General features: G+C 39.2%; 2 protein-coding genes and 1 pseudogene across 2 annotated transcripts; all 3 read left to right on the top strand.

Annotated features, from left to right (window-relative positions):
- The first annotated feature begins 3,929 nt into the window (after nucleotides 1–3,929).
- On the top strand, nucleotides 3,930–12,066 carry LOC133986240 (selenoprotein H-like; annotated as a pseudogene).
- A 671-nt stretch (nucleotides 12,067–12,737) lies between these two features.
- On the top strand, nucleotides 12,738–16,693 carry LOC133986239 (selenoprotein H-like). Its single transcript, XM_062426056.1, has 5 exons — nucleotides 12,738–12,860; nucleotides 12,967–13,090; nucleotides 14,219–14,361; nucleotides 15,342–15,461; nucleotides 16,451–16,693. The coding sequence occupies exons 1-4, from the start codon at nucleotides 12,788–12,790 to the stop codon at nucleotides 15,446–15,448; spliced, it is 447 nt and encodes a 148-aa protein (XP_062282040.1). The 5' UTR covers nucleotides 12,738–12,787; the 3' UTR covers nucleotides 15,449–15,461; nucleotides 16,451–16,693.
- Nucleotides 16,694–17,106: 413 nt separating this feature from the next.
- On the top strand, nucleotides 17,107–21,353 carry clp1 (cleavage factor polyribonucleotide kinase subunit 1). The gene is made up of 6 exons (XM_062425586.1): nucleotides 17,107–17,182; nucleotides 17,962–18,236; nucleotides 18,346–18,453; nucleotides 18,585–18,704; nucleotides 19,266–19,403; nucleotides 19,522–21,353. Exons 2-6 carry the CDS (start codon nucleotides 17,964–17,966, stop codon nucleotides 20,206–20,208), a joined length of 1,326 nt encoding a protein of 441 aa, XP_062281570.1. The 5' UTR covers nucleotides 17,107–17,182; nucleotides 17,962–17,963; the 3' UTR covers nucleotides 20,209–21,353.
- Nucleotides 21,354–21,744: the final 391 nt, after the last annotated feature.

Genomic DNA, 21,744 nt, shown 5'->3' with positions numbered 1-21,744 from the left:
TCACACACTCAGCCCACTCACTCTCCCCCAACTCTCTATCCTATTTTACTTGCCTTTTCCTTCTCTTTTGTGTGTCAGCCTGCCTTTCATGCTGTCACTCAGTCTTTGTCTGAACTCCTATCATACCAGCACTCTGTCACATACTGTAGTCTTCCTCACATGGTTATGCCTTTCTTGGCCAAGCCTGTGTGCTGGCTCTCATGAGTTGGCGTGCTGGTTTGCGTGTCATTGGCGTGTTCGCTGACGTTCATGCTCACACGTCTTATTTGCAGAGGATGAACTGAGGCTCACACCCTGACGTCAGAGGGTGGAAATGAAGAGGTTGAGAGACTTTCAAAAAGAAAGATGAAATAATGGCATGCTGAGTTTTTGGGAAAAGTAATACAATAGAACATAAAAGCTTTATAACTATAACAATGACGCACGACATTCAATGTGACAGCTGACCTATCACATCTATAATAGATGAACGCCATTTGCAGCACTGTTGCACTGACCAGCTCTCATTGTCCAGCACATGGAAACATGAGCCGCTGGTGCAGTGAACCTGTGCTTCTGTAAACCCATCAAATGGAAGAGGAAAGAAAAAAGGGAGCGAGGAAACACAGAGAGATGAGGAGATCCTTGGACTAGTGGAAACACTGGCTACTCTCAATTGATAAAATGCATGAAGAGCAACAGTGGGCAACCAGCAAAACGCTAGAAAGAAGGACTTCAGGGACTAAGAAAATGAACTTTTTTTAAAATCTTGCAGAGCATTGGAGCTGCAACAGTTGATTGATTGGTTGAGCGAAAATAAATCATCAGCATTTGCTGGTTGCAGGCTCTTGAACGTGAGGATTTTAAGCTTTTCTGTGTCATAAATGATATTAAACTTAATATTTTTACATTTCGGAGTGTTGATCGGATAAAACAAGATATCTGAGGAAGTTACAAGGAGAAATGATAAGTATTTTTTACTATGATCTAACATTTTGTGGACAAAACAATTAATCAAGAATATATTCATTAGTTTGCATCCCTGCAAACTAATTTTTTTTTTTTTCATGCAACTGCTTGGAAATGGTTTGGAAAGTTGCATGTCATTTTTCAAGCACACTGTGAACATAAGACAATAGTCTACATACTCCTAATGAGAATGCTAACATGCTGATGTACCACAGTAATTTTACTATGTAGTTTAGCATGTTTGGCTGCCAACATTTCATAATGACATTAAACACAAAGTGAAGCTGTTACAGTTCATCTTGTAAGGAACACGGATATCTGTATAAGATTGTTGTTCCAACCCACCCAATAGATGTTGAGATATTTCAGTGGGTACCTAAAACTTTGACCAGCTAGTATCATTAGAAGAAAAATCAGAGTTCACCAAAGTCAGTAGGATATCCTTCCTATGTCATGGAAATCTATCGAATAGTTGAGGAGATATTTCAGTGGTGGTGGACTGGTAGACCAACATTGCCATTCCTAGAGCCACAGTGTAAAAATAAGAAAAAATGTGTTTCATTCACACAGAGCTAATTATAAAAATCTAATAAAGCAGCTTTCAAAATGAAATTTCAAAGTTTACAGTTTGTACTACAAACCCACTGAAAAGGGAAAAAGTACAACATGATTATCAAACAAAAAGACTATCAGCACTTTTTCAGCTGAAGTAGTCAGATTAGATACTGTACCTCATAGCAGCAAAAAAACATACAAATAATTAATGTCTTTTGTTGATCCTCTGCTTGCTTGAGTATACAGACAGTAATAACTGTGTGCATGCATGAGTGTTTGTGAGCATTGGATGCTGCACTGATAGGACTACACATTTGTAGAGTGTGGAGGCAGCCAGGACTTCTGTCCATCCGGTTTTGAGTCACCCTGAATAAATGAGGAGAGTGGGGTGAAGACGGGGCACATCTGTCCGACGGTCTGTCCATCCCTCTGAAGGTTTACGCACATAGCTAAAAATACACCACAACAGACTGCAAATACAGATTGGGAGCCAAAGAAACATTAAAAATTTGATGTATTTTTGTGTCTGGTGTAATACTGAAACTCACTGATTGAAAGACTGAATCATATGACAGCGTAAAAGTGATGGCATGGTCAAGATGACGCGTGGGTCTTGAGTTTGTTGTCAACTAGAAACAAAAGAACATGGATTTGATGAGCACTTGTGATTCAGTCACACCGCCTCCCTCTGGGAGATTGTATAGCTCTTGTTTGTTGGCACAGACGCAAATGGTGACGTTGTCAGAAAATTGGTTTGTATGCCCAAAAATGTGACTACCACATCCACTGTGGAAGACACAGGGATTCAGTGCTGCTATTCCGGTAACACCATATTTGTTCTTGAATTTGGAGTTCTCAAACACATCCGTCTGCTACTTGGCAGGGTTGTCAGGGTCAGGGGTGTCTTCTTGTTGTTTTTGGATGATGTCTTTCAGCCTGCCACCACAAGTCTACATTCGGGGATTAATTATAAAATGTGGGTACACAGCCCTTGGGACCTATGTTCATCTGTCATTTTCTTTACACAGGACATTGCATAGATCTTCAGTTGGAACTGACAGAAGGGGGGACTGATCTCTTAGTGTATCCAGGTTTTAGCAGAATGAGATGACGCACATATGAGACCAAAGACCTGGCTTTCACGTGTCTGTCAGAGGTCTCATGACAGCATCTCTGGATGAAAAGTAGTTTCTAACCTGTGAAAACTTTACACAGTGTTATATTACATACTGCATTTTATATAACTAGCTACTCAATTGTGGCACCATTGCAGCAAACTAAAGAAAAAACATTAAAAAGTCCATTGGTAGATTATCTCAAAGTATTGTTTTTTTTTTTTTTTTTTTTTTACATGCATCTGTTGCACTGGTGAAGAAAAAGACACTTCCAAGTGTGCAAAAGTTTAAATGATTTCTTTACTTCCCAAATGAATTGAAATAAAGAAACTCAAGCACATTAGCTCAGCATTGCTACATACTGTAGGCTCTCTGTTACTGACTGAGATGTTGTAAGCATTTACAAAAAACGTAAAAAAAAAATACATTTTCACTATAACTGTCACACTCACTCACATTTGCACCATACACTCTCATACAACTCATATTTTAGCAGGCTACAAGTGGTTACACTAACAGATAAAGTGCTGTTTCAACTTACATCATTTAATTTACAAAATTCAGGTAAACCTCATATTTGGATAGCAGATCCTCCGTTTCATGTATACATTCATTATACCTCTGTGTTGCTGCTTTTGTACATTTTTTAAGCACTTTTGCTCACCTGGAAATACAGAAACACAAGAATATTAGTTCAACATTGCTAAATACTGCAGGCCTTCTGTGTCTATTGACTGAGACATCCTGCCCTAAGTGCCTATCTGAGCTTTACCCATCATAACACTGAATTAACCTACTTTTGCTCTTGCAGGTGAATAAGTAGTTGAATGTACATTATTACCTACAACATCACTGTGGGTCCCACACTTCCTACACCTCAACTTGCGGATGTACCATCAGTTTTCTCTGTTGTCATCATGTTGATACAAGAGATGACTTTCAATTAAAGACTTTCCGGTGATCTGCTAAAGCTTTCTGTCTTGTCTGTAGTTTTTAATTTCCCAGCTTGGGATCAATAAAGTATATCTATCTATATATCTATCTATCTGTAGGGGGGAACAAAAGCAGAAACATAGGCCTACTTTAGTGAGCGCCAGGAGTTGGTGAAACTGTTGAATGAAGAAAAAACTGGAAATAACATTAGGGAATTTGTTAGGGAGTGTTTCACAGAAAGAGTTGGGTGTTTTGGTGAAATATTTAAGATTTAGTTGTTTAGTTTTTTTTTTTATAGTTCTGCTCATGTACTGACCCACTCCAGTCCAGTAGGTGGCAGTAAATGCACCTATAAGAAGAAGAAGAAAGCAGCAGCGCGCCAATTTTTTCGGCAGTAATTATGGCGTCCAAAGCAGGTGAGTGTGTAGTTGTGCTTCTTTGAATGTATAAGTTACTCCAACATTTCCTTAAATATGTCTGTTTTGAAACCTGCGTGATGAAAACTAACGTGTTGCTCAGGTCGACGAGGGACGAAGCGCAAAGCGGAGGCTCCGCTAAAGGAGGAGAAACCAGCCGTGGAGGTGGAGGAGAAGGAGGAGAGAGGAAACGGGGAGGACGGCCAAAGAGTGGTTATTGAACACTGGTGAGGTTATCACATGATCAGCAGACATCTCAACCTGCGAAAAGTGATTTCAGGGAGGTCCGTTCCGGTGAGGGCTTACACTTGGTGTCGGTCCGGGGGGTGCGTGCATGCGATCAGTCTTATAAGCGGCAACACAGAGCTGTAGGACGCTTTGCTCTCACACGCGCTGCATTTATAGTCACACACACAAACACACACTCGCAGTCACTCTCAAGTGCGCACTCTTGCTCACTCGCTCCAGATTCCAGGAGATTGGATTTCATTTCCGGGCGTCAGGGAGCCGCTATCAATATGCGGGAGACTCCCGGAACCTCCGGGAGAGTTGGGACGTCTGGATCAGTAACATTTATTTGTGTAAAGGTAGAAGTCAGGGCGGAGCTTACGGAGGGGCTGGGAGGGCGATACTCCCCCGGCCCCGGGCTCAGAGGGGCCCATGTCGTAAAGGGGAGGCGATTCCCTCCCCCGGCCCAGACAGTTTGGGTCATGGAAGCAGTATCTTCAACGGGTGGATCTGAGTAACATTATTATCACAATACCAGAATCACTGGATATGTGTGGGGTTATATAGGTTGTCCCCAGTCAGGATGAGTCATGGTTGGTAAAAACTTTACAAGGACTGACTTTAGTCATGTAGTTAAGTGTAAAATATTGATTAAAATGTTGTGCTGCATCATGACTGGCTTCATTTTCACTCTAACAGTTAACTTTACGACGTGCACATTTACAAGTGGATCACCGATATTGGCTCCAAGTGTATTCTGAGTAAAAACGTCATCAACCGTCCACCAATATCACTTGTCAACACAGTGCAAGCTAGGTAGATCATTTTTACGACTAAGCTAAACATGAGTGGCAGTTCATATAAACATAAAAGTGGAGCGACAAAGCGCAAAGAAAAGGAAAAAAGAGCAAGGAAATGCCAAATTAAAAAAACTGGACACATATTTTGTTCGTCCTCCTAGAGATGAACCTGACATTGTTGGCAGCGATTCAGGTCCGCCAATACTGACAGCACAGGCAGGTAGCCAGATTTACAGGTAGCAATTCTAACAATCACTATACAATGTGTGAGTTAGTTTATTTGTTTGTTTTATCCATTGTAAAGCGTCCTTGGGTATGTGAAAGGCACTATATAAATCACTTATTATTATTAATATTATTATTAATATACTGTTGATATGGTTGTTGTTATTGTAGTAGCCCAGCCGCCTAGCTTATATCCCCTTCTTTCTCTCTCGACTGTATAGCGGTGACGTTAGGGACTCGGCAGTTGCTAGCTGCTCCAGGGTAGAGCCAGACCTGGTGCTTGACCAGCAGCCCCCCTCCTTACCCGCGCTGGACACTGGAAATGAAAGCAGCAGGTCTCCTCCTCACGCTACAGGTGACACGCAGACTGCGGATGATGAAAACCCTCCCTCAGTCGGTTTTCTGACTGATCGGGCCAATTTTGCTGAAAACATCCAGGACGCCAACATTAAAAGATATATCCTTAAGATGGGCCCATGCACCCAAAGGTCCATTTCCCACCGATAATGACAATCAGTGTTTTTCCGAAAGTTATTACACCTCTACCACTAAAGTTGGGCTGAAACTTCCCCGCAGCTGGATGTGCTATTCCCCCAAATTAGTCTGCTGTTACTGTGAGCCGAATTCGGTACTGTTACCGAAAATGCCCCATATTACAACAATGCATGGGTAAACGGAATAAAAGACTGGAAACATCTTTCCACCAAAATTGAGAAGCATGAACCCACGCAAATACATCTTGGTGCATGCATAGTCTATGAGCAGTGGAAACTCAACAGCACAATAGACGCCGAAATGGAGAGGAATGTGCGTAATGCAGCCTTGTTTTGGAGACAGGTCGTGGAGCGCATTGTAAATGTAACTCTTACTCTGGCTTCATGCAACCTGGCATTCAGGGGGCACAGGGAGGTTCTAGGTAAGGGAAATGCTGGCAACTTTTTGTCAAGCGACTGTGGGCTCATCAGCGTCAGAGCTTGAAAACAAAATCCTGGGCTCTATAGAGAAGAACGGAATACATCTGTCAAAATGCCGCGGACAGGGCTATGATGGGGCTGCGAATATGAGTGGTGTGCATTCAGGCGTACAGGCAAGAAAAACAGAAGGAGCCCCTTGCCCGTTATGTTCATTGCGCTGCTCATAATCTCAACCTAGCTCTCAACGACTGTTAAAAACGTCCCTGGAGTGAAGCAGTTCTATGACACTGTAGAGATGCTGTACAACTTTTTTGGTCACAGTCTCAAACGATGGGCGCTCCTCCGTGAGTTAATGACGCCAGAGAGCAGACATGTCACATTAAAACGCCTCTGTCCCACTTGCTGGTCTTCTCGACATGATGCGCTTTGTGCGTTAAGGCACAGATATGGAGACATTATAAGAGCCCTCGACAAAATATCCCTGACCAGTGACAAAAAAGATGAGCGTGGTGAAGCAAGTGCGCTCAAGAATGCCATAAGCAAGTTTTCTTTCATATTTTTGGTCAGCATGCAAACCAAGATTCTGGAATGTATAAACGCTGCCTCACAGTTATTGCAAGCTAAATACGCTGATATTCTGAAAGCATCTACTCTACTGCAAAACGCCATCAGTGTTTTGATGGAGTTTAGGGAGCAATTTGATGAGGTTAGGTCTGCCACTCTTGCTCTAGCTACTAAATGGGGAAGTCAAACACAGTTTGAAACAACCAGGGCCAGAAAAGTTAAGCGTCACTTTGATGAACTTTCTGAAGACAGTCGCCTCACTGACGCAGAGAGCGCCTTTCGGGTGAACGTTTTTAATGCCTGTCTTGATATCATCATCCAGCAACTGTCCCAAAGATTCACCAGCTTAAATGGAACCGTGAACATATTTGAGGCAATTCACCCCAACACATTGCTGCAAGCACGAGATGAGGAGTTACACCAAGCTGCCCGGCGGCTTAGTGAGCACAACAGTCAGGACATCGCCCCCAGCTTCCCTGGCCAGCTGCTCTCTTTTAGAACCTCTTTAAGGGACCAGATACCAAAGCAAAAGTCTGTTGCGGATCTGGCAAAAATGCTCATTGTCAACCACCCAGCAGTAACTTCTGCATTCAGTGAGGTTTGCACCGCCCTCCTTTTATTTTTGACTCTTCCCGTCACCGTTGCAACCTCTGAGCGCTCATTCTCCAAGTTAAAACTCATTAAAAACCACCTGAGGAGCACGATGGGACAGGAGAGACTGAGTGGACTTGCCATGTTGTCCATAGAGAATGACAGAGCAAAGAAAATGGACATACAGCGCATCGTGGACGAGTTCGCGGAGCGCAAGGCTCGTCGTATGCCCTTCAAATAGTGGCGACTAGGCCTAGTACTGTACATATTTAATTTTTGTTTGTATGTGAACATGTGGGCCACTGTGCCAATTTCACTAAACTAGCCTACTGTGCTCTCATTAATTGAAATAGTTAAAGTGGGTGTCAGAATGATGTGGTCACTATCCGTGGTGCTGAACTGCTTTGAATTTGTGTTGTTTATTATTAGGGGCCAGGTAGCCTAATATTTTTGTTGTTCTCTTGGTTTGTTAGACTTCATGTCTGTTTGATTGACATAACCGTGTGTCAAAAAGGTGGTAATGCTTGTAAGCCCCACTGTTGTGGGCATGCGCATGTTGTAAAGCGATGTTATTGTTGTAACCTATTTTTTGTCTTATGGCGGATGTCCAAGCAGGGAACATCCCACCGCTGCCACCAATGTAACCGAGCGTATGGACGCCTATACTTAGACAGACTATAAAATAAAAACATGGAGGCTCCGCTGTTGAAAAGGACTTGCGCTCCTTTATTACTCTTCTTCACGTCTCCTTTTTTCGTCAATTGCAGTACACAAAAACATACACACTTCCGCTCCACCCCTCCAAGATAAACCCCCCACATATACACTGTAAATGCTAAACCGGAAGAAACATAAATTGACTCTAAGCTATATATATGTATATATATATATATATATATGTATATGTATATGTATATGTATATGTATATATATATATATATATATATGTATATGTATATATATATATATATATATATATATGTATATGTATATATATATGTATATATATATATATATATGTGTATGTATATATATATATATATATGTGTATATATGTATATATATATATATGTGTATATATATATATGTGTGTATATATGTATGTGTGTATATATATATATGTGTATATATGTATATGTGTGTATATATGTATGTGTGTATATATATATATGTGTATATATGTATGTGTGTATATATATATATGTGTGTATATATGTATGTGTGTATATATATATATGTATATGTATATATGTATGTGTATATATATGTATATATATGTGTGTATATATATGTGTATATATATGTATATATGTGTGTATATATATATATATATATGCAGTAACAGTCTTGCACTGATGTCCAACCTAATGGTCAATCTGTTCTTTCTGACAGCAAGAGCTGATACGTGTATAGGCGTAATGCCGAGGAGGTGAAATCTACACTCCTGGCTGCACGCCCCGGACTGACTGTGGTCCTCAACCCTGAGAAACCCCGCAAGAAGAGCTTCGAGATCACCCTGCTGGATGGAGGCAAAGGTGAGAAAGTTGAAATCCAAGAATACCTCAACCATTTGGCATCCCCAAAGGAAGACCATCATCTTGAGCTGAATGTTGCTACTTCTGTTCTTGACATCTTTAAGCCATTTGAGGATACTTTTAAACATTACAGAACTACTTCTTTCTCATGCCACCAAATTAGCTTTATTTTCAGAGGATATGATATATTCACCTTTTGAAATGGATAGTGTTGGAGGTTAAAGGAAATGTGTGAGGTGTTGAAAGCATTGAAACATTTTACCACCAAATAATTTCCTTTACCCAAAACCCCAGTTACTCAGAAGCATGACAGGCATCGCTTTTAACAGTTTTCCTTGTTTTCTGTCTTAAGTTTAAAACTGTTTACAGGACTGTGGGTTATACAGAGTAACTGGGGCATTGTTAGTGGAAAGACCAATAAAGACATGTTATTTTAAGGGCAAAGGTCTATATACTGAAGTTAAATATATCATTGTTACAATTTAAGCATGTAATTACAAGAATCAAGTCATGGTGCTTGCTGGTCTGTCTGTGGGTATGTCAGAGAGACCGAGTGCGGGATGCGCAGCTCCAAAAATAGAAAATCAGTTTATGACTGGTACATTTGTATTGGGGAGGACAGCCACAAATAAATGAATGTATGGGAAACCCTGATATGTGAATATGTCCCATGAGTCCTATGAATATGTCAAGCTATGTCTGCCACATTAAACGGAGCTCCAACAGTCGACAGAAGGCTAATGTTTACCAGGAGTGCAGAAAAACTGTATGTATGATGATTATATTGCTATAAGTTAAGAGGTTGGTGAATTTGTATTGGGGAGGACAGCCACAAATAAATGAATGTATGGGAAACCCTGATATGTGAATATGTCCCATGAGTCCTATAAATATGTCAAGCTAAACTTGATCTTGAGGAGGTGCCCCATGTGTAAATTTAGTTTTAAGACCTTCATTTTTTTCAACTGATTGTATAAGTGTGCTCATTCTTAAATTTGTGTATTGAATTCAAATCACCACACCAAAACCCCAGTTAGTTAGGGATCTGACAAAAACTTTGACTTGGCCAGAGTGAATGTTTCATCTGCCACATTAAGCGAAGCTCCAACAGTCGACAGAAGGCTAATGTTTACCAGGAGTGTAGAAAAACCACCAGAGAGTTTAAAGTTTGTACTGAGAATGAGTACAGCCCCTTGTCCAATTTGGTGTAATGTGTCCCAAGTGTTTATATGGTCATACTGTATGTATGATGATTATATTGCTATAAGTTAAGAGGTTGGTGCATATAGTTACCATACCATATAGTACTTGTTGGAGCATCAGAGTCCGCTGTCTTGAAATTGGTTGATTTTAGTTAAATCCTTCAGAAATGTTTTGAACAGAAGTATTACTGTTTATTTTGTATTTTGTTCCCACAAATAACGCAACAGTCTTTTTGATGTCTCATGTCGACAGAAACGTCTCTGTGGACTGGATTAAAGAAGGGTCCGCCTGCTAGATTGAAGTTCCCTCAACATGATGTTGTAGTTGCTGCTCTGCAGGAGGCTCTGAAGGCGGAGTAGATGCATGGTGAAGGTTTGTCATTTAAAAATGTGGAAAATAATATCACAGTAAATCATTTATTAGCTGTAATAAATAGAACAAATAAGAGTCAAATGAGACTTGACACTTAACAGTACATTATTTAACTATAAGGAAGCTTTCAGAGTTTCCTCAAATGTGGGAACTGACATGGATTTAAAATACTATTGAGCTAAGCTCCTGTTTGAAAGTCATTGTCCAAAAAGTTTGTGAGGTTTTTGCATTATTTGTTATAGCTGGACTCACAAAAACACATTTATTCATTGTTTATTTGTTGTTGGGGTTTTTTTTACCAGCATTTCCTCAGATAATCTGTTAGCAGATGAAGGTGGATTTGCTGTCTCCTCAGTGTATTTTTCTCTAGAGCCATGTGTCATGACTTAAACTTGGATATCCTTTGATTCCTGTGTGAGTCATCGGGCCGAGGGGCTCATTACTGTTCATTAGTTGAGTTTAAAACAGACTGCCTACCTTCAACCAGTGGACTGTGAATCTAACTAGTGTTGGTACTTTCAGTGGAAATATTTTGGGGTTTTAGTCTGGATGCTTCAATAAGATGTAATCAACAGTAAATGCAGATCATGGTAGGCTCAAATTGACAGCTTGCATGAATCCTATGTAATGCATATAGGTGGAATCCAGTTTCAAGTAATTAAAGTGCAATCGTTTTTTAAATTTTTTTTATTCAAAATGGTTTTAGGTTGAGTGCAGTCTGCAACCTCACCGCTAGATGCCACCAAATCCTACACATTGCACCTCCTGAGAGGATAGGTTTACCATTTTCAAATGTGTCATAAAACAATCAATCAGGTTTTCCTCGCTGTAATCATTCCTCTTGTTCGTACTGGCTATTAAAAGATCCCCTGTGGACAAAATCTACAGTGTGTCTTCACAGGCATTGTATACAAAAATGCATTTAAAACTGTATATAATGCTTCAGCAGTCTGAGTTAGTCATATAAAGTGGATACCTGCCACATTTACAGTATTTTTAGCATTAAATTCACTGTTTCTCCAGGGTTTCCTGTTGAGTATAGTAACAAAAAGAGGGACTTTGCATACCAAAAACTGAAAGATATCAACTTGATTTGACTAATTTGGACAGCTGAAGCTTCAAATGAACTTTTAAATCCAATTTTGCAAAGAAGGAGGCTTGTAGATTTTGACCCCCGACACTTAAATAGTAACTGCATTATGAAAGGATCTTCTAATGGTCATTATGAACAGGAGGAATAATTACAGCGAGACAAACATGTTTCAGTGTTCATCTGAGACTCCTGAGCGATGTTTTAAATTGTTTGAGACTTGAAAAACGGTGAACTCGTCCTTTTAAGTGTAGCTAAGTGCTCTGCTAACAGTGATATGTTAGGACTGTTGATTTAGTAGAACTAACAGAACATTTTTTGTCTTTCGTACAGCTGAGCATTCAGGAGATGTGACCTGTGGAAGCAGAATGATGAGGGGTGATTAAACTGGATGTCTCTCCTCTGATGATACGGCTCCATTAGCTCATATCTTCTGGATACATGGTGACACCTGGTGGATCATCTCTGTACCAACACATTATTCAAATATAGTCTTGCTGTATTTTTTACCTTGATTTCTGAATGGTTTATTGTCCTTTTTATATTTGTCTCTGGTAAATAAAGTTTTTCTTGTTTTCTTAAATATTTTATGCCTCTTGGTTTGTGTTTTCTACCTTAACATGAGCAGTATTTTGTATAGGTTTAGTTTTAGAAATTGTGGACCTTTTTAGAGCAGAGCCACAACATTCAAAAATATGTTTTTTTCGGTTTTAGATTGGAGCAATACAAACATTTCAAGTAATTCTTAAACATAGAATTTTTTTTAAGTACTCCACTGAAAGATAAGAGATGCTTATTTAGTCTCATAGTTTAGCTTATGTGGTCAAATTAGAAAATACTTTTTTTTTTTTTGGTGTTTTCAAATCCACTTTTACTAATCAAATAAATGGTATATAACTGATAACCAACTAGCTCCAGCTAAGATCAGTTGGTTGCTAAGCTCTGGTTGCTAAGGACGTGACCTCATCTCCTCGCGACTCCGACAGCAGCGGTTCAAGTAAAGACTTTCCGGTGATCTGCTAACTCAGGTTAAAATCAGATTTCTGAAAACCTTTGTCTTGTCTGTAGGTGGGAACACAAGCAGAAACATAGGCCTACTTTAGTGAGCGCCAGGAGTTGGTGAAACTGTTGAATGAAGAAAAAACTGGACATAACATTAGGGAATTTGTTAGGGAGTGTTTCACAGAAAGATTTGGGCGTTTTGGTGAAATATTTAAGTTTTGGTTGGTTTTTTTTAATTGTTTTTTTTATAGTTCTGCTCATGTACTGACCCACTCCAGTCCAGTAGGTGGCGGTAAATGCACCTATATGAAGAAGAAGAAAGCAGCAGCGCGCCAAGCTTTGCAGCAGTAATTATGGCGTCCAAAGCAGGTGAGTGTGTTGTTGTTGTGCTTCTTTGAATGTATAAGTTACTCCAACATTTCCTTAAATATGTCTGTTTTGAAACCTGCCTGATGCAAACTAACGTGTTGCTCAGGTTGCCGAGGGACGAAGCGCAAAGCGGAGGCTCCACTAGAGGAGGAGAAATCAGCCGTGGAGGTGGAGGAGAAGGAGGAGAGAGGAGACGGGGAGGACGGCCTAAGAGTGGTTATTGAACACTGGTGAGGGTATCACATGATCAGTAACATTTATTTGTGTAAAGGTAGTAGAAGTAACTCAATGTAAAAAATACTTCATTACAAGTCCTACATTCAAAACATTATGCGAATGCACATAAAATATCAAGTATCAAAATCAGTCAATTAGTGTCAATCACGCATGAAGGCTTCCTTTATTTATGTATTATTACTGGAGTTTGTATGTTGATGAAAGTGTAAACAAGATTTATATGTAGTGGGCTATACGACTTATAATGCATCATTCTATAAGATGGTTGTGTTTAGTTGTTTTTATTCCCACAGCTGCTATTAATTAACAATTACGTTCATTGTTGATCAAATTAAGTAATTTTAAGTCGTGTTAACAAAATATTTGGTCATAAAAGTCCCAGAGCCAAAAATGGTATTTGAAATTGATTTTTGATCTGACAAACAGCCCCTAAAACCACATATATTCACTGAAAAATGTCAAATTCTAACATCCGAAAAGCTGAAATCATAGACTGATTGTTGGTTTTGATTGGAAAATGACTTAAACAGGTAATTGATAATTGATCAGAACATTTACTCTTTCAATTCATGTAGTGTACCTGCTAAACTTGCCAGGGGTTTTGCTCTACTGCACACGTGTCCTGAACATTAGGCAGTAAATAAGTAAAACCGCTTGTTAAAGTAGCAGCAGCACTTAATGATGTATAGACCGTGTAAACTTTTTTCCTTAAGCTGATATTTCTTCTCCAACACCAGAGCTTGAAGCTCATTAAGTAAAGTCTATGCTGCATATCTGTAGTTCTTAAGTGCTTTTTGATATTATTATGGTTGATTTCTGCCCATAGTCCTTAACTACGGTTGACAAAAAATGTAAAGACAACATTTCCATCTTAAATGTAGTGAAGTATAAATAAAAATTCTCACATCAAGCACAAGAATCTCAAAGGTGTATTCAAGTTATACTAGTATCTGATTTTGTATATATATATATATATATATATATATATATTTTTTTTTTTTTTTTTTTGTGTTTGTGTGTATATATATATATATATATATATATATATATTTACTTTATCATATGCAGCAACAGTCTTGCACAGATGTCCAACCTAATGGTCAATCTGTTCTTTCTGACAGCAAGAGCTGACGAGTTTATGGGCGTAATGCCGAGGAGGTGAAATCTGCACTCCTGGCTGCACGCCCCGGACTGACTGTGGTCCTCAACCCTGAGAAACCCCGCAGGAACAGCTTCGAGATCACCCTGCTGGATGGAGGCAAAGGTGAGAAAGTGGAAATCCAAGAATACCTCAACCATTTGGCATCCCCAAAGGAAGACCATCATCTTGAGCTGAATGTTGCTACTTCTGTTCTTGACATCTTTAAGCCATTTGAGGATACTTTTAAACATTACAGAACTACTTCTTTCTCATGCCACCAAATTAGCTTTATTTTCAGAGGATATGATATATTCACCTTTTGAAATGGATAGTGTTGGAGGTTAAAGGAAATGTGTGAGGTGTTGAAAGCATTGAAACATTGTACCACCAAATAATTTCCTTTACCCAAAACCCCAGTTACTCAGAAGCATGACAGGCATCGCTTTTAACAGTTTTCCTTGTTTTCTGTCTTAAGTTTAAAACTGTTTACAGGACTGTGGGTTATACAGAGTAACTGGGGCATTGTTAGTGGAAAGACCAATAAAGACATGTTATTTTAAGGGCAAAGGTCTATATACTGAAGTTAAATATATCATTGTTACAATTTAAGCATGTAATTACAAGAATCAAGTCATGGTGCTTGCTGGTCTGTCTGTGGGTATGTCAGAGAGACCGAGTGCGGGATGCGCAGCTCCAAAAATAGAAAATCAGTTTATGACTGGTACATTTGTATTGGAGGGACAGCCACAAATAAATGAATGTATGGGAAACCCTGATATGTGAATATGTCCCATGAGTCCTATGAATATGTCAAGCTATGTCTTCCACATTAAACGGAGCTCCAACAGTCGACAGAAGGCTAATGTTTACCAGGAGTGCAGAAAAACTGTATGTATGATGATTATATTGCTATAAGTTAAGAGGTTGGTGCATATAGTTACCATACCATATAGTACTTATTGGAGCATCAAAGTCAGCTGTCTTGAAATTGGTTGATTTTAGTTAAATCCTTCAGAAATGTTTTGAACAGAAGTATTACTGTTTATTTTGTATTTTGTTCCCACAAATAACGCAACAGTCTTTTTGATGTCTCATGTCGACAGAAACGTCTCTGTGGACTGGATTAAAGAAGGGTCCGCCTCGTAAAATGAAGTTCCCTCAACATGATGTTGTAGTTGCTGCTCTGCAGGAGGCTCTGAAGGCGGAGTAGATGCATGGTGAAGGTTTGTCATTTAAAAATGTGGAAAATAATATCACAGTAAATCATTTATTAGCTGTAATAAATAGAACAAATAAGAGTCAAATGAGACTTGACACTTAACAGTACATTATTTAACTATAAGGAAGCTTTCAGAGTTTCTTCAAATGTGGGAACTGACATGGATTTAAAATACTATTGAGCTAAGCTCCTGTTTGAAAGTCATTGTCCAAAAAGTTTGAGGTTTTTGCATTATTTGTTATAGCTGGACTCACAAAAACACATTTATTCATTGTTTATTTGTTGTTGGGTTTTTTTACCAACACATCCTACACATTGCACCTCTGAGAGGATAGGCTTACCATTTTCAAATGTGTCTTAAAACAATCAATCAGGTTTTCCTCGCTGTAATCATTCCTCCTGTTCGTACTGGCTATTAAAAGATCCCCTGGGGACAAAATCTACAGTGTGTCTTCACAGGCATTGTATACAAAAATGCATTTAAAACTGTATATAATGCTTCAGCAGTCTGAGTTAGTCATATAAAGTGGATACCTGCCACATTTACAGTATTTTTAGCATTAAATTCACTGTTTCTTCAATGTTTCCTGTTGAGCTGCAGTGGAAGTATAGTAACAAAAAGAGGGACTTTGCATACCAAAAACTGAAAGATATCAACTTGATTTGACTAATTTGGACAGCTGAAGCTTCAAATGAACTTTTAAATCCAATTTTGCAAAGAAGGAGGCTTGTAGATTTTGACCCCCGACACTTAAATAGTAACTGCATTATGAAAGGATCTTCTAATGGTCATTATGAACAGGAGGAATAATTACAGCGAGACAAACATGTTTCAGTGTTCATCTGAGACTCCTGAGCGATGTTTTAAATTGTTTGAGACTTGAAAAACGGTGAACTCGTCCTTTTAAGTGTAGCTAAGTGCTTTGCTAACAGTGATATGTTAGGACTGTTGATTTAGTAGAACTAACAAAACATTTTTTGTCTTTCGTACAGCTGAGCATTCAGGAGATGTGACCTGTGGATGCAGAATGATGAGGGGTGATTAAACTGGATGTCTCTCCTCTGATGATACAGCTCCATTAGCTCATATCTTCTGGATACATGGTGACACCTGGTGGATCATCTCTGTACCAACACATTATTCAAATATAGTCTTGCTGTATTTTTTACCTTGTTTTCTGAATGGTTTATTGTCCTTTTTATATTTGTCTCTGGTAAATAAAGTTTTTCTTGTTTTCGTAATCATTTTATGCCTCTTGGTTTGTGTTTTCTAGCTTAACATAAGCAGTATTTTTTATAGGTTTAGTTTTAGAAATTGTGGACCTTTTTAGAGCAGAGCCACAACATTCAAAAATATGTTTTTTCGGTTTTAGATTGGACCAATACAAACATTTCAAATAAGTCTTAAACAGAATATTTTTTTATTTGTTTTAAGTACTCCACTGAAAGATAAGAGATGCTTATTTAGTCTAATACTTCAGCTTATGTGGTGAAATTAGAAAGAATAATTTCTTTTTTTTGGTGTTTTCAAACCACTTTTACTAGTCAAATAAATGGTATAACTGATAACCAACTTTAGCTCCAGCTGAGATCTGTTGGTTGCAGAAAAAAAGAATCAGTTGGTTGCTAAGGACGTGACCTCATCTCCACGCGACTCCAACAGCAGCGGTTCCCCAGGAGTGAGGGAAGTTATTTTAATGCAACAATAAGGACTCAAATTAGCTCGTAAGTAATACATATTTAAATAACCAATGGGGAGAGTCGTCAGACGCTTTGGGAGTAGTTTATTGACATGTGGAGAGATTGTAGGTCGTCGCTTAGCCTTTTACTACTGAAATTAGTAATGCTATTAAAACTTAGCGTCAGACAGCTAACTGTTAAAGCTAGCTGTTCAGTTCGTCTTCTAGCTATAAAATATTCTTAATGTCGATAAGAAATAATCTGAAATCTGCCTTACACTGGAGGAGATGTGAAATCTAATAGATTGTAGACGTACTCTGGTTATGAATGAGCATAACTGGTTTTAACAGTTTAAATTAACTTTTATCCCGTCAAATCAGCGTTAAATAGTTTCAGCTCTGGTTTGATTAAGTTAAGTTTTAACACAGGGGCTCCGTTTTTGACTAGTATTTGTTGATAGTAATTATTATCATTTTCTAAGCAAAAAGAGCCAAACATTTGCTGGTATGAGCTTTTAAAATGTGAGGATTTAATGGTTTTATTTTTCTGCTATGGTAATAAACTGGATGTATGTAAAACAATTTTTTCACTATTTTCTGACATTTTACGGACAAAAAAGAAATATTCAGCAAAATAATTAACATTGAATGACCGTTAGGTGTTAAAACAAAATGTAAAGTCTTTAGTTTCAGCTATTTAAAGTACTGCGGTATTTGAGATATTGTGACAACGGATGTTGGTATTATAACGTTGTATTTGGATCTAACCTTTTTTCAAAATGCTGCTATTGCTATGTAGTTTGAACACAGTCTTTATCATTTCAGTCATGGCCACAGAGGTTGCAGAAAAGCCAAGCGAGGATGCTCCAGTACCTGGAAAAGTCAGCAATAGGTTTGATCTGGAGAAGGAGACTGAACTTCGGTTTGAGGTGGAGTCAGGGGAGGCCGCAGAACAACTTGAGCTGGAGCTCCTCTCGGGTATGGCTGAGGTGTTTGGCTCAGAGCTGAACCGCAACAAGAAGTACACATTTGGGCCTGGCTCCAAGATCGCCGTTTTCACCTGGCAAGGCTGCAGTGTGAATCTCTACGGGAAGCCAGAGGTGAGCACCTGCAGGAAGTGTGTGACTGGTGATTCAGCTCACCTTTTGTGGCTTTCCATGTTTGATATTTGATGACGCTCAAATAACCAGCTTCTCTGCATTATTACAGGTGTCGTATGTGTCCAAGGATACTCCCATGCTGCTCTACCTGAACACACACGCTGCCCTGGAACAGATGAGAAAACAGGCTGAGCGGGACAATGAGAGGGGGCCGAGGGTAGGTTTGAATGTCTCTGTATGAATGAGTAGTCAAAAACAAAGAACTGCTCTTTTCAGACGCACTTCTAAGTGTCAGAGCCCAGTAAATACATTTTTTTCATTGACATTGAATGACTAATCCTCTCTTAGGTGATGGTAGTGGGACCTACAGATGTGGGGAAGTCGACCGTATGCCGGCTCCTTCTGAGCTATGCCGTAAGAGTGGGCAGGAGGCCCACACTGGTGGAACTGGATGTCGGACAGAGTGGGGTGAGACTATAAATATGGATCCATGCTGAAAAGAAACAGGCTGATATTTTAACTGTTGCACCATGCAGACATAATTATCTTGAATTCAGAACACAGCATTCACAGGATCTGATTTGTAGAACAGACAATTTTCTTCCCTAATTGGTCAAATTTGCACAATTACGAGTAAAGTCATACATGTCTGTTTCTGTCAGTCATTCCTACAATACATTTCAAAAAAACATATTTTGAGGTCATCCTGTTTTTAATGGCATCATTTAACAGGCATGCTTTGAAGCCGTTGCCATAATTGTTGGTAGACAAAGATTTTTTGCACAACAGTGACCGTACCTTGGATATTTGATATTGGAATGAAAGTGTTAAAACACTTTAATTTGAGTGCATTTTGCCCATTAAGGTGATAGCCAAGTGCTGAGTTGCATTGTTATACCTTCAAGCTCAATATATTCATACATAACATAATTGCAGTGCTTCCATCCTAGCCAAACTGTACTCTCAATGGGTTTAATGAAATCTCAAACTTTATCGATATTAAATGTAAGGAACATCCTGTACCTTCAGGTGTCTGTACCGGGGACGGTGTCAGCACTGTGTATTGAGCGTCCAGCAGATGTGGAGGAGGGTTTCTCGGTCCAGGCTCCTTTGGTCTACCACTTTGGCTCAACTACACCAGGGACCAACATCAAACTTTACAATAAGGTGAGAGAAGAATAACAACTTTAACAACTTTATGAAGCTAAAAGGATTTATCCTGCCTGGTGATGAGACTTTTGGTTTTCTCTGCCTACTCCAACTCTTTCCTTCTCTTGATGTGTAGCTGACATCATGCCTAGCCGAGGTGTTTTCCCAGCGCTGTGAGGTGAACAGGAAAGCCAGCGTGGGTGGCTGTATCATTAATACCTGCGGCTGGGTGAAAGGCTCTGGATACCAGGCTCTGGTCCACTGTGCGTCTGCCTTTGAGGTGGATGTGGTGCTGGTGCTGGACCATGAAAGGCTCTACAATGAACTCAAAAGGGACCTCCCTCACTTTGTTCGGGTTGTGCTCTTACCCAAGTCTGGGGGTGTAGTGGAGCGTTCCAAAGAGTGCAGACGGGACACTCGGGACGAAAAGATCCGGGAGTACTTCTATGGCTTCCGTGGATTGTCGTTCTACCCTTTCTCCTACGAAGTGCGTTTCTCTGATGTCCGCATCTACAAGATTGGGGCACCATCCATCCCTGACTCGTGCCTGCCACTGGGAATGTCTCAGGATGACACACAGCTGAAGCTGGTGCCAGTGACACCAGGGAGAGATCTCACTTATCACGTGTTGAGCGTCAGCAGTGCGGAGGACGGAGAGGAAGGTGCTAGAAAGGGTATCGTAGAGAGTCCTGTGTGCGGCTTCATTGTGGTGACTAATGTGGACACACAAACACAGGTGATGAAGGTGTTGTCCCCGGCACCCAGACCACTGCCCAGACACACTCTGCTTATCATGGACATCCGTTTCATGGACATGAAATGAAAGAAAAGTTCCGGGAAGAGGACTGGGTCACTAAAGAACTGGGGATCATGTAGACGAGTTCTGTTGAGAGGAATTTACTGTCAGGGGAGTTATTGTTTTTCTTGTTTGAGCTCTGTGAGACTGCATAGCGCAAAAGATTAAAAATAAGAACGATTTAAGTATCAAAATTGGTATCTGCTGTAAATGATTTTCCATTTTATAAACCACACTGTACAGATGATTTGTAACAGCGAATGTTTTATCAGTACAGTCATTTTTTCTTGATAGTCTGTTTTCTAAATGTTTTTTCTTGAGTAATACATTTTTAAGAATGTGAAACATTGTGTCTAAATTGTTCTTTCTTCCAATCCTACTACTATATAAGGTCAATTGTATTTTAACAGTGTATATGGTGGCTTGGGAAAGTATTCAGACATCTTCATGTTTTGCACACTTTTTAATACATTTTTTGCAAATGTAATAAAATCATAGAATCAAATAGAACTCTCTTAATTACATAAGTGTTCAGATCCATGAACCATCTGTAAACTCAATTGCAGCCACCTGTGACAATAAATTGATTAGACATGATTTAGAAAGGCGCACACACCTGTCTACAGTAATTGATTGGTTGCAAAACTGTGTGCTTATTTATGTCAAGATTTGTAAAAGTCAGTAAGTAGAACAAAGTTGTTAATATGTGTGTAGTCTGCCTTCACAGATGTGTACATCCTATAGAGTTCAACCCTATTTCGACAAAAATGGAGCACAGGACACTAACTATCGGCCGTATCCTAACAGACATACCATTATGACAGTAACTGTTAAGGAAAAGTTCAATAAGAGCTCATTTGTTTTTTGTTCTGTCAACCCCCGGCAGCTCATACTGGAGCTCAGCGTTTAACGTTCTTTAAGCCGACATGCTGTTATATTGCTGGATATGGATATTTGGCTCATTACTCCTATTGACACAATATACTGTATACTGTGTAATGCCCAGTGTGTGGCACTATCTTAAAGGCAAATACTCAACATAACACAAGGCTTTTAAATACAAGTCAAGTCCGTCTGATCTATGTAGCGTCAGATCGCAACAGACATGATCCCATAGCACTTTTCACATAGAGCAGATCTAGATTGAACTCTTTAATTTGCAGAGACCTAACATGTACATTCTCCATACATGTAATAAAGTGTTACATATTCTGATATATGTCCTTAATTTTCTTTACTCTTCTGAATTTTCTGTGCTATTGCTTTAAACACCAGCTGTAATCAGGTGTGTGGCTTCATTGAAGGTGGGTCTATTATTCTGGGTTTGTTTTAGTTGTCTATCTGGGAACTGTGAAGAAAAAAAAGGTATAGTTGTTCTGTTGTGAATAGAAAAATGATATATAATAGTAATTGAATGCCATTCATTTTATAACATATGAACAGTATGAATGTCCATTTAAGTATTTTAAGTTTTTAAGCATCACTGTGTAGTTTTATTCTGAATTTGTGGTTAATGGAGCTTCTCAATCAGGTACAAAATCTATGAAAAAAAAGCCTATATTA

The sequence above is a fragment of the Scomber scombrus genome, chromosome 9 (genome assembly GCF_963691925.1).
Source record: "Scomber scombrus chromosome 9, fScoSco1.1, whole genome shotgun sequence".
NCBI lineage: Eukaryota > Metazoa > Chordata > Actinopteri > Scombriformes > Scombridae > Scomber > Scomber scombrus.
The sequence above is the reverse complement of the archived record's forward strand: the minus strand, read 5'-3'. Positions and strand labels throughout refer to the sequence as shown.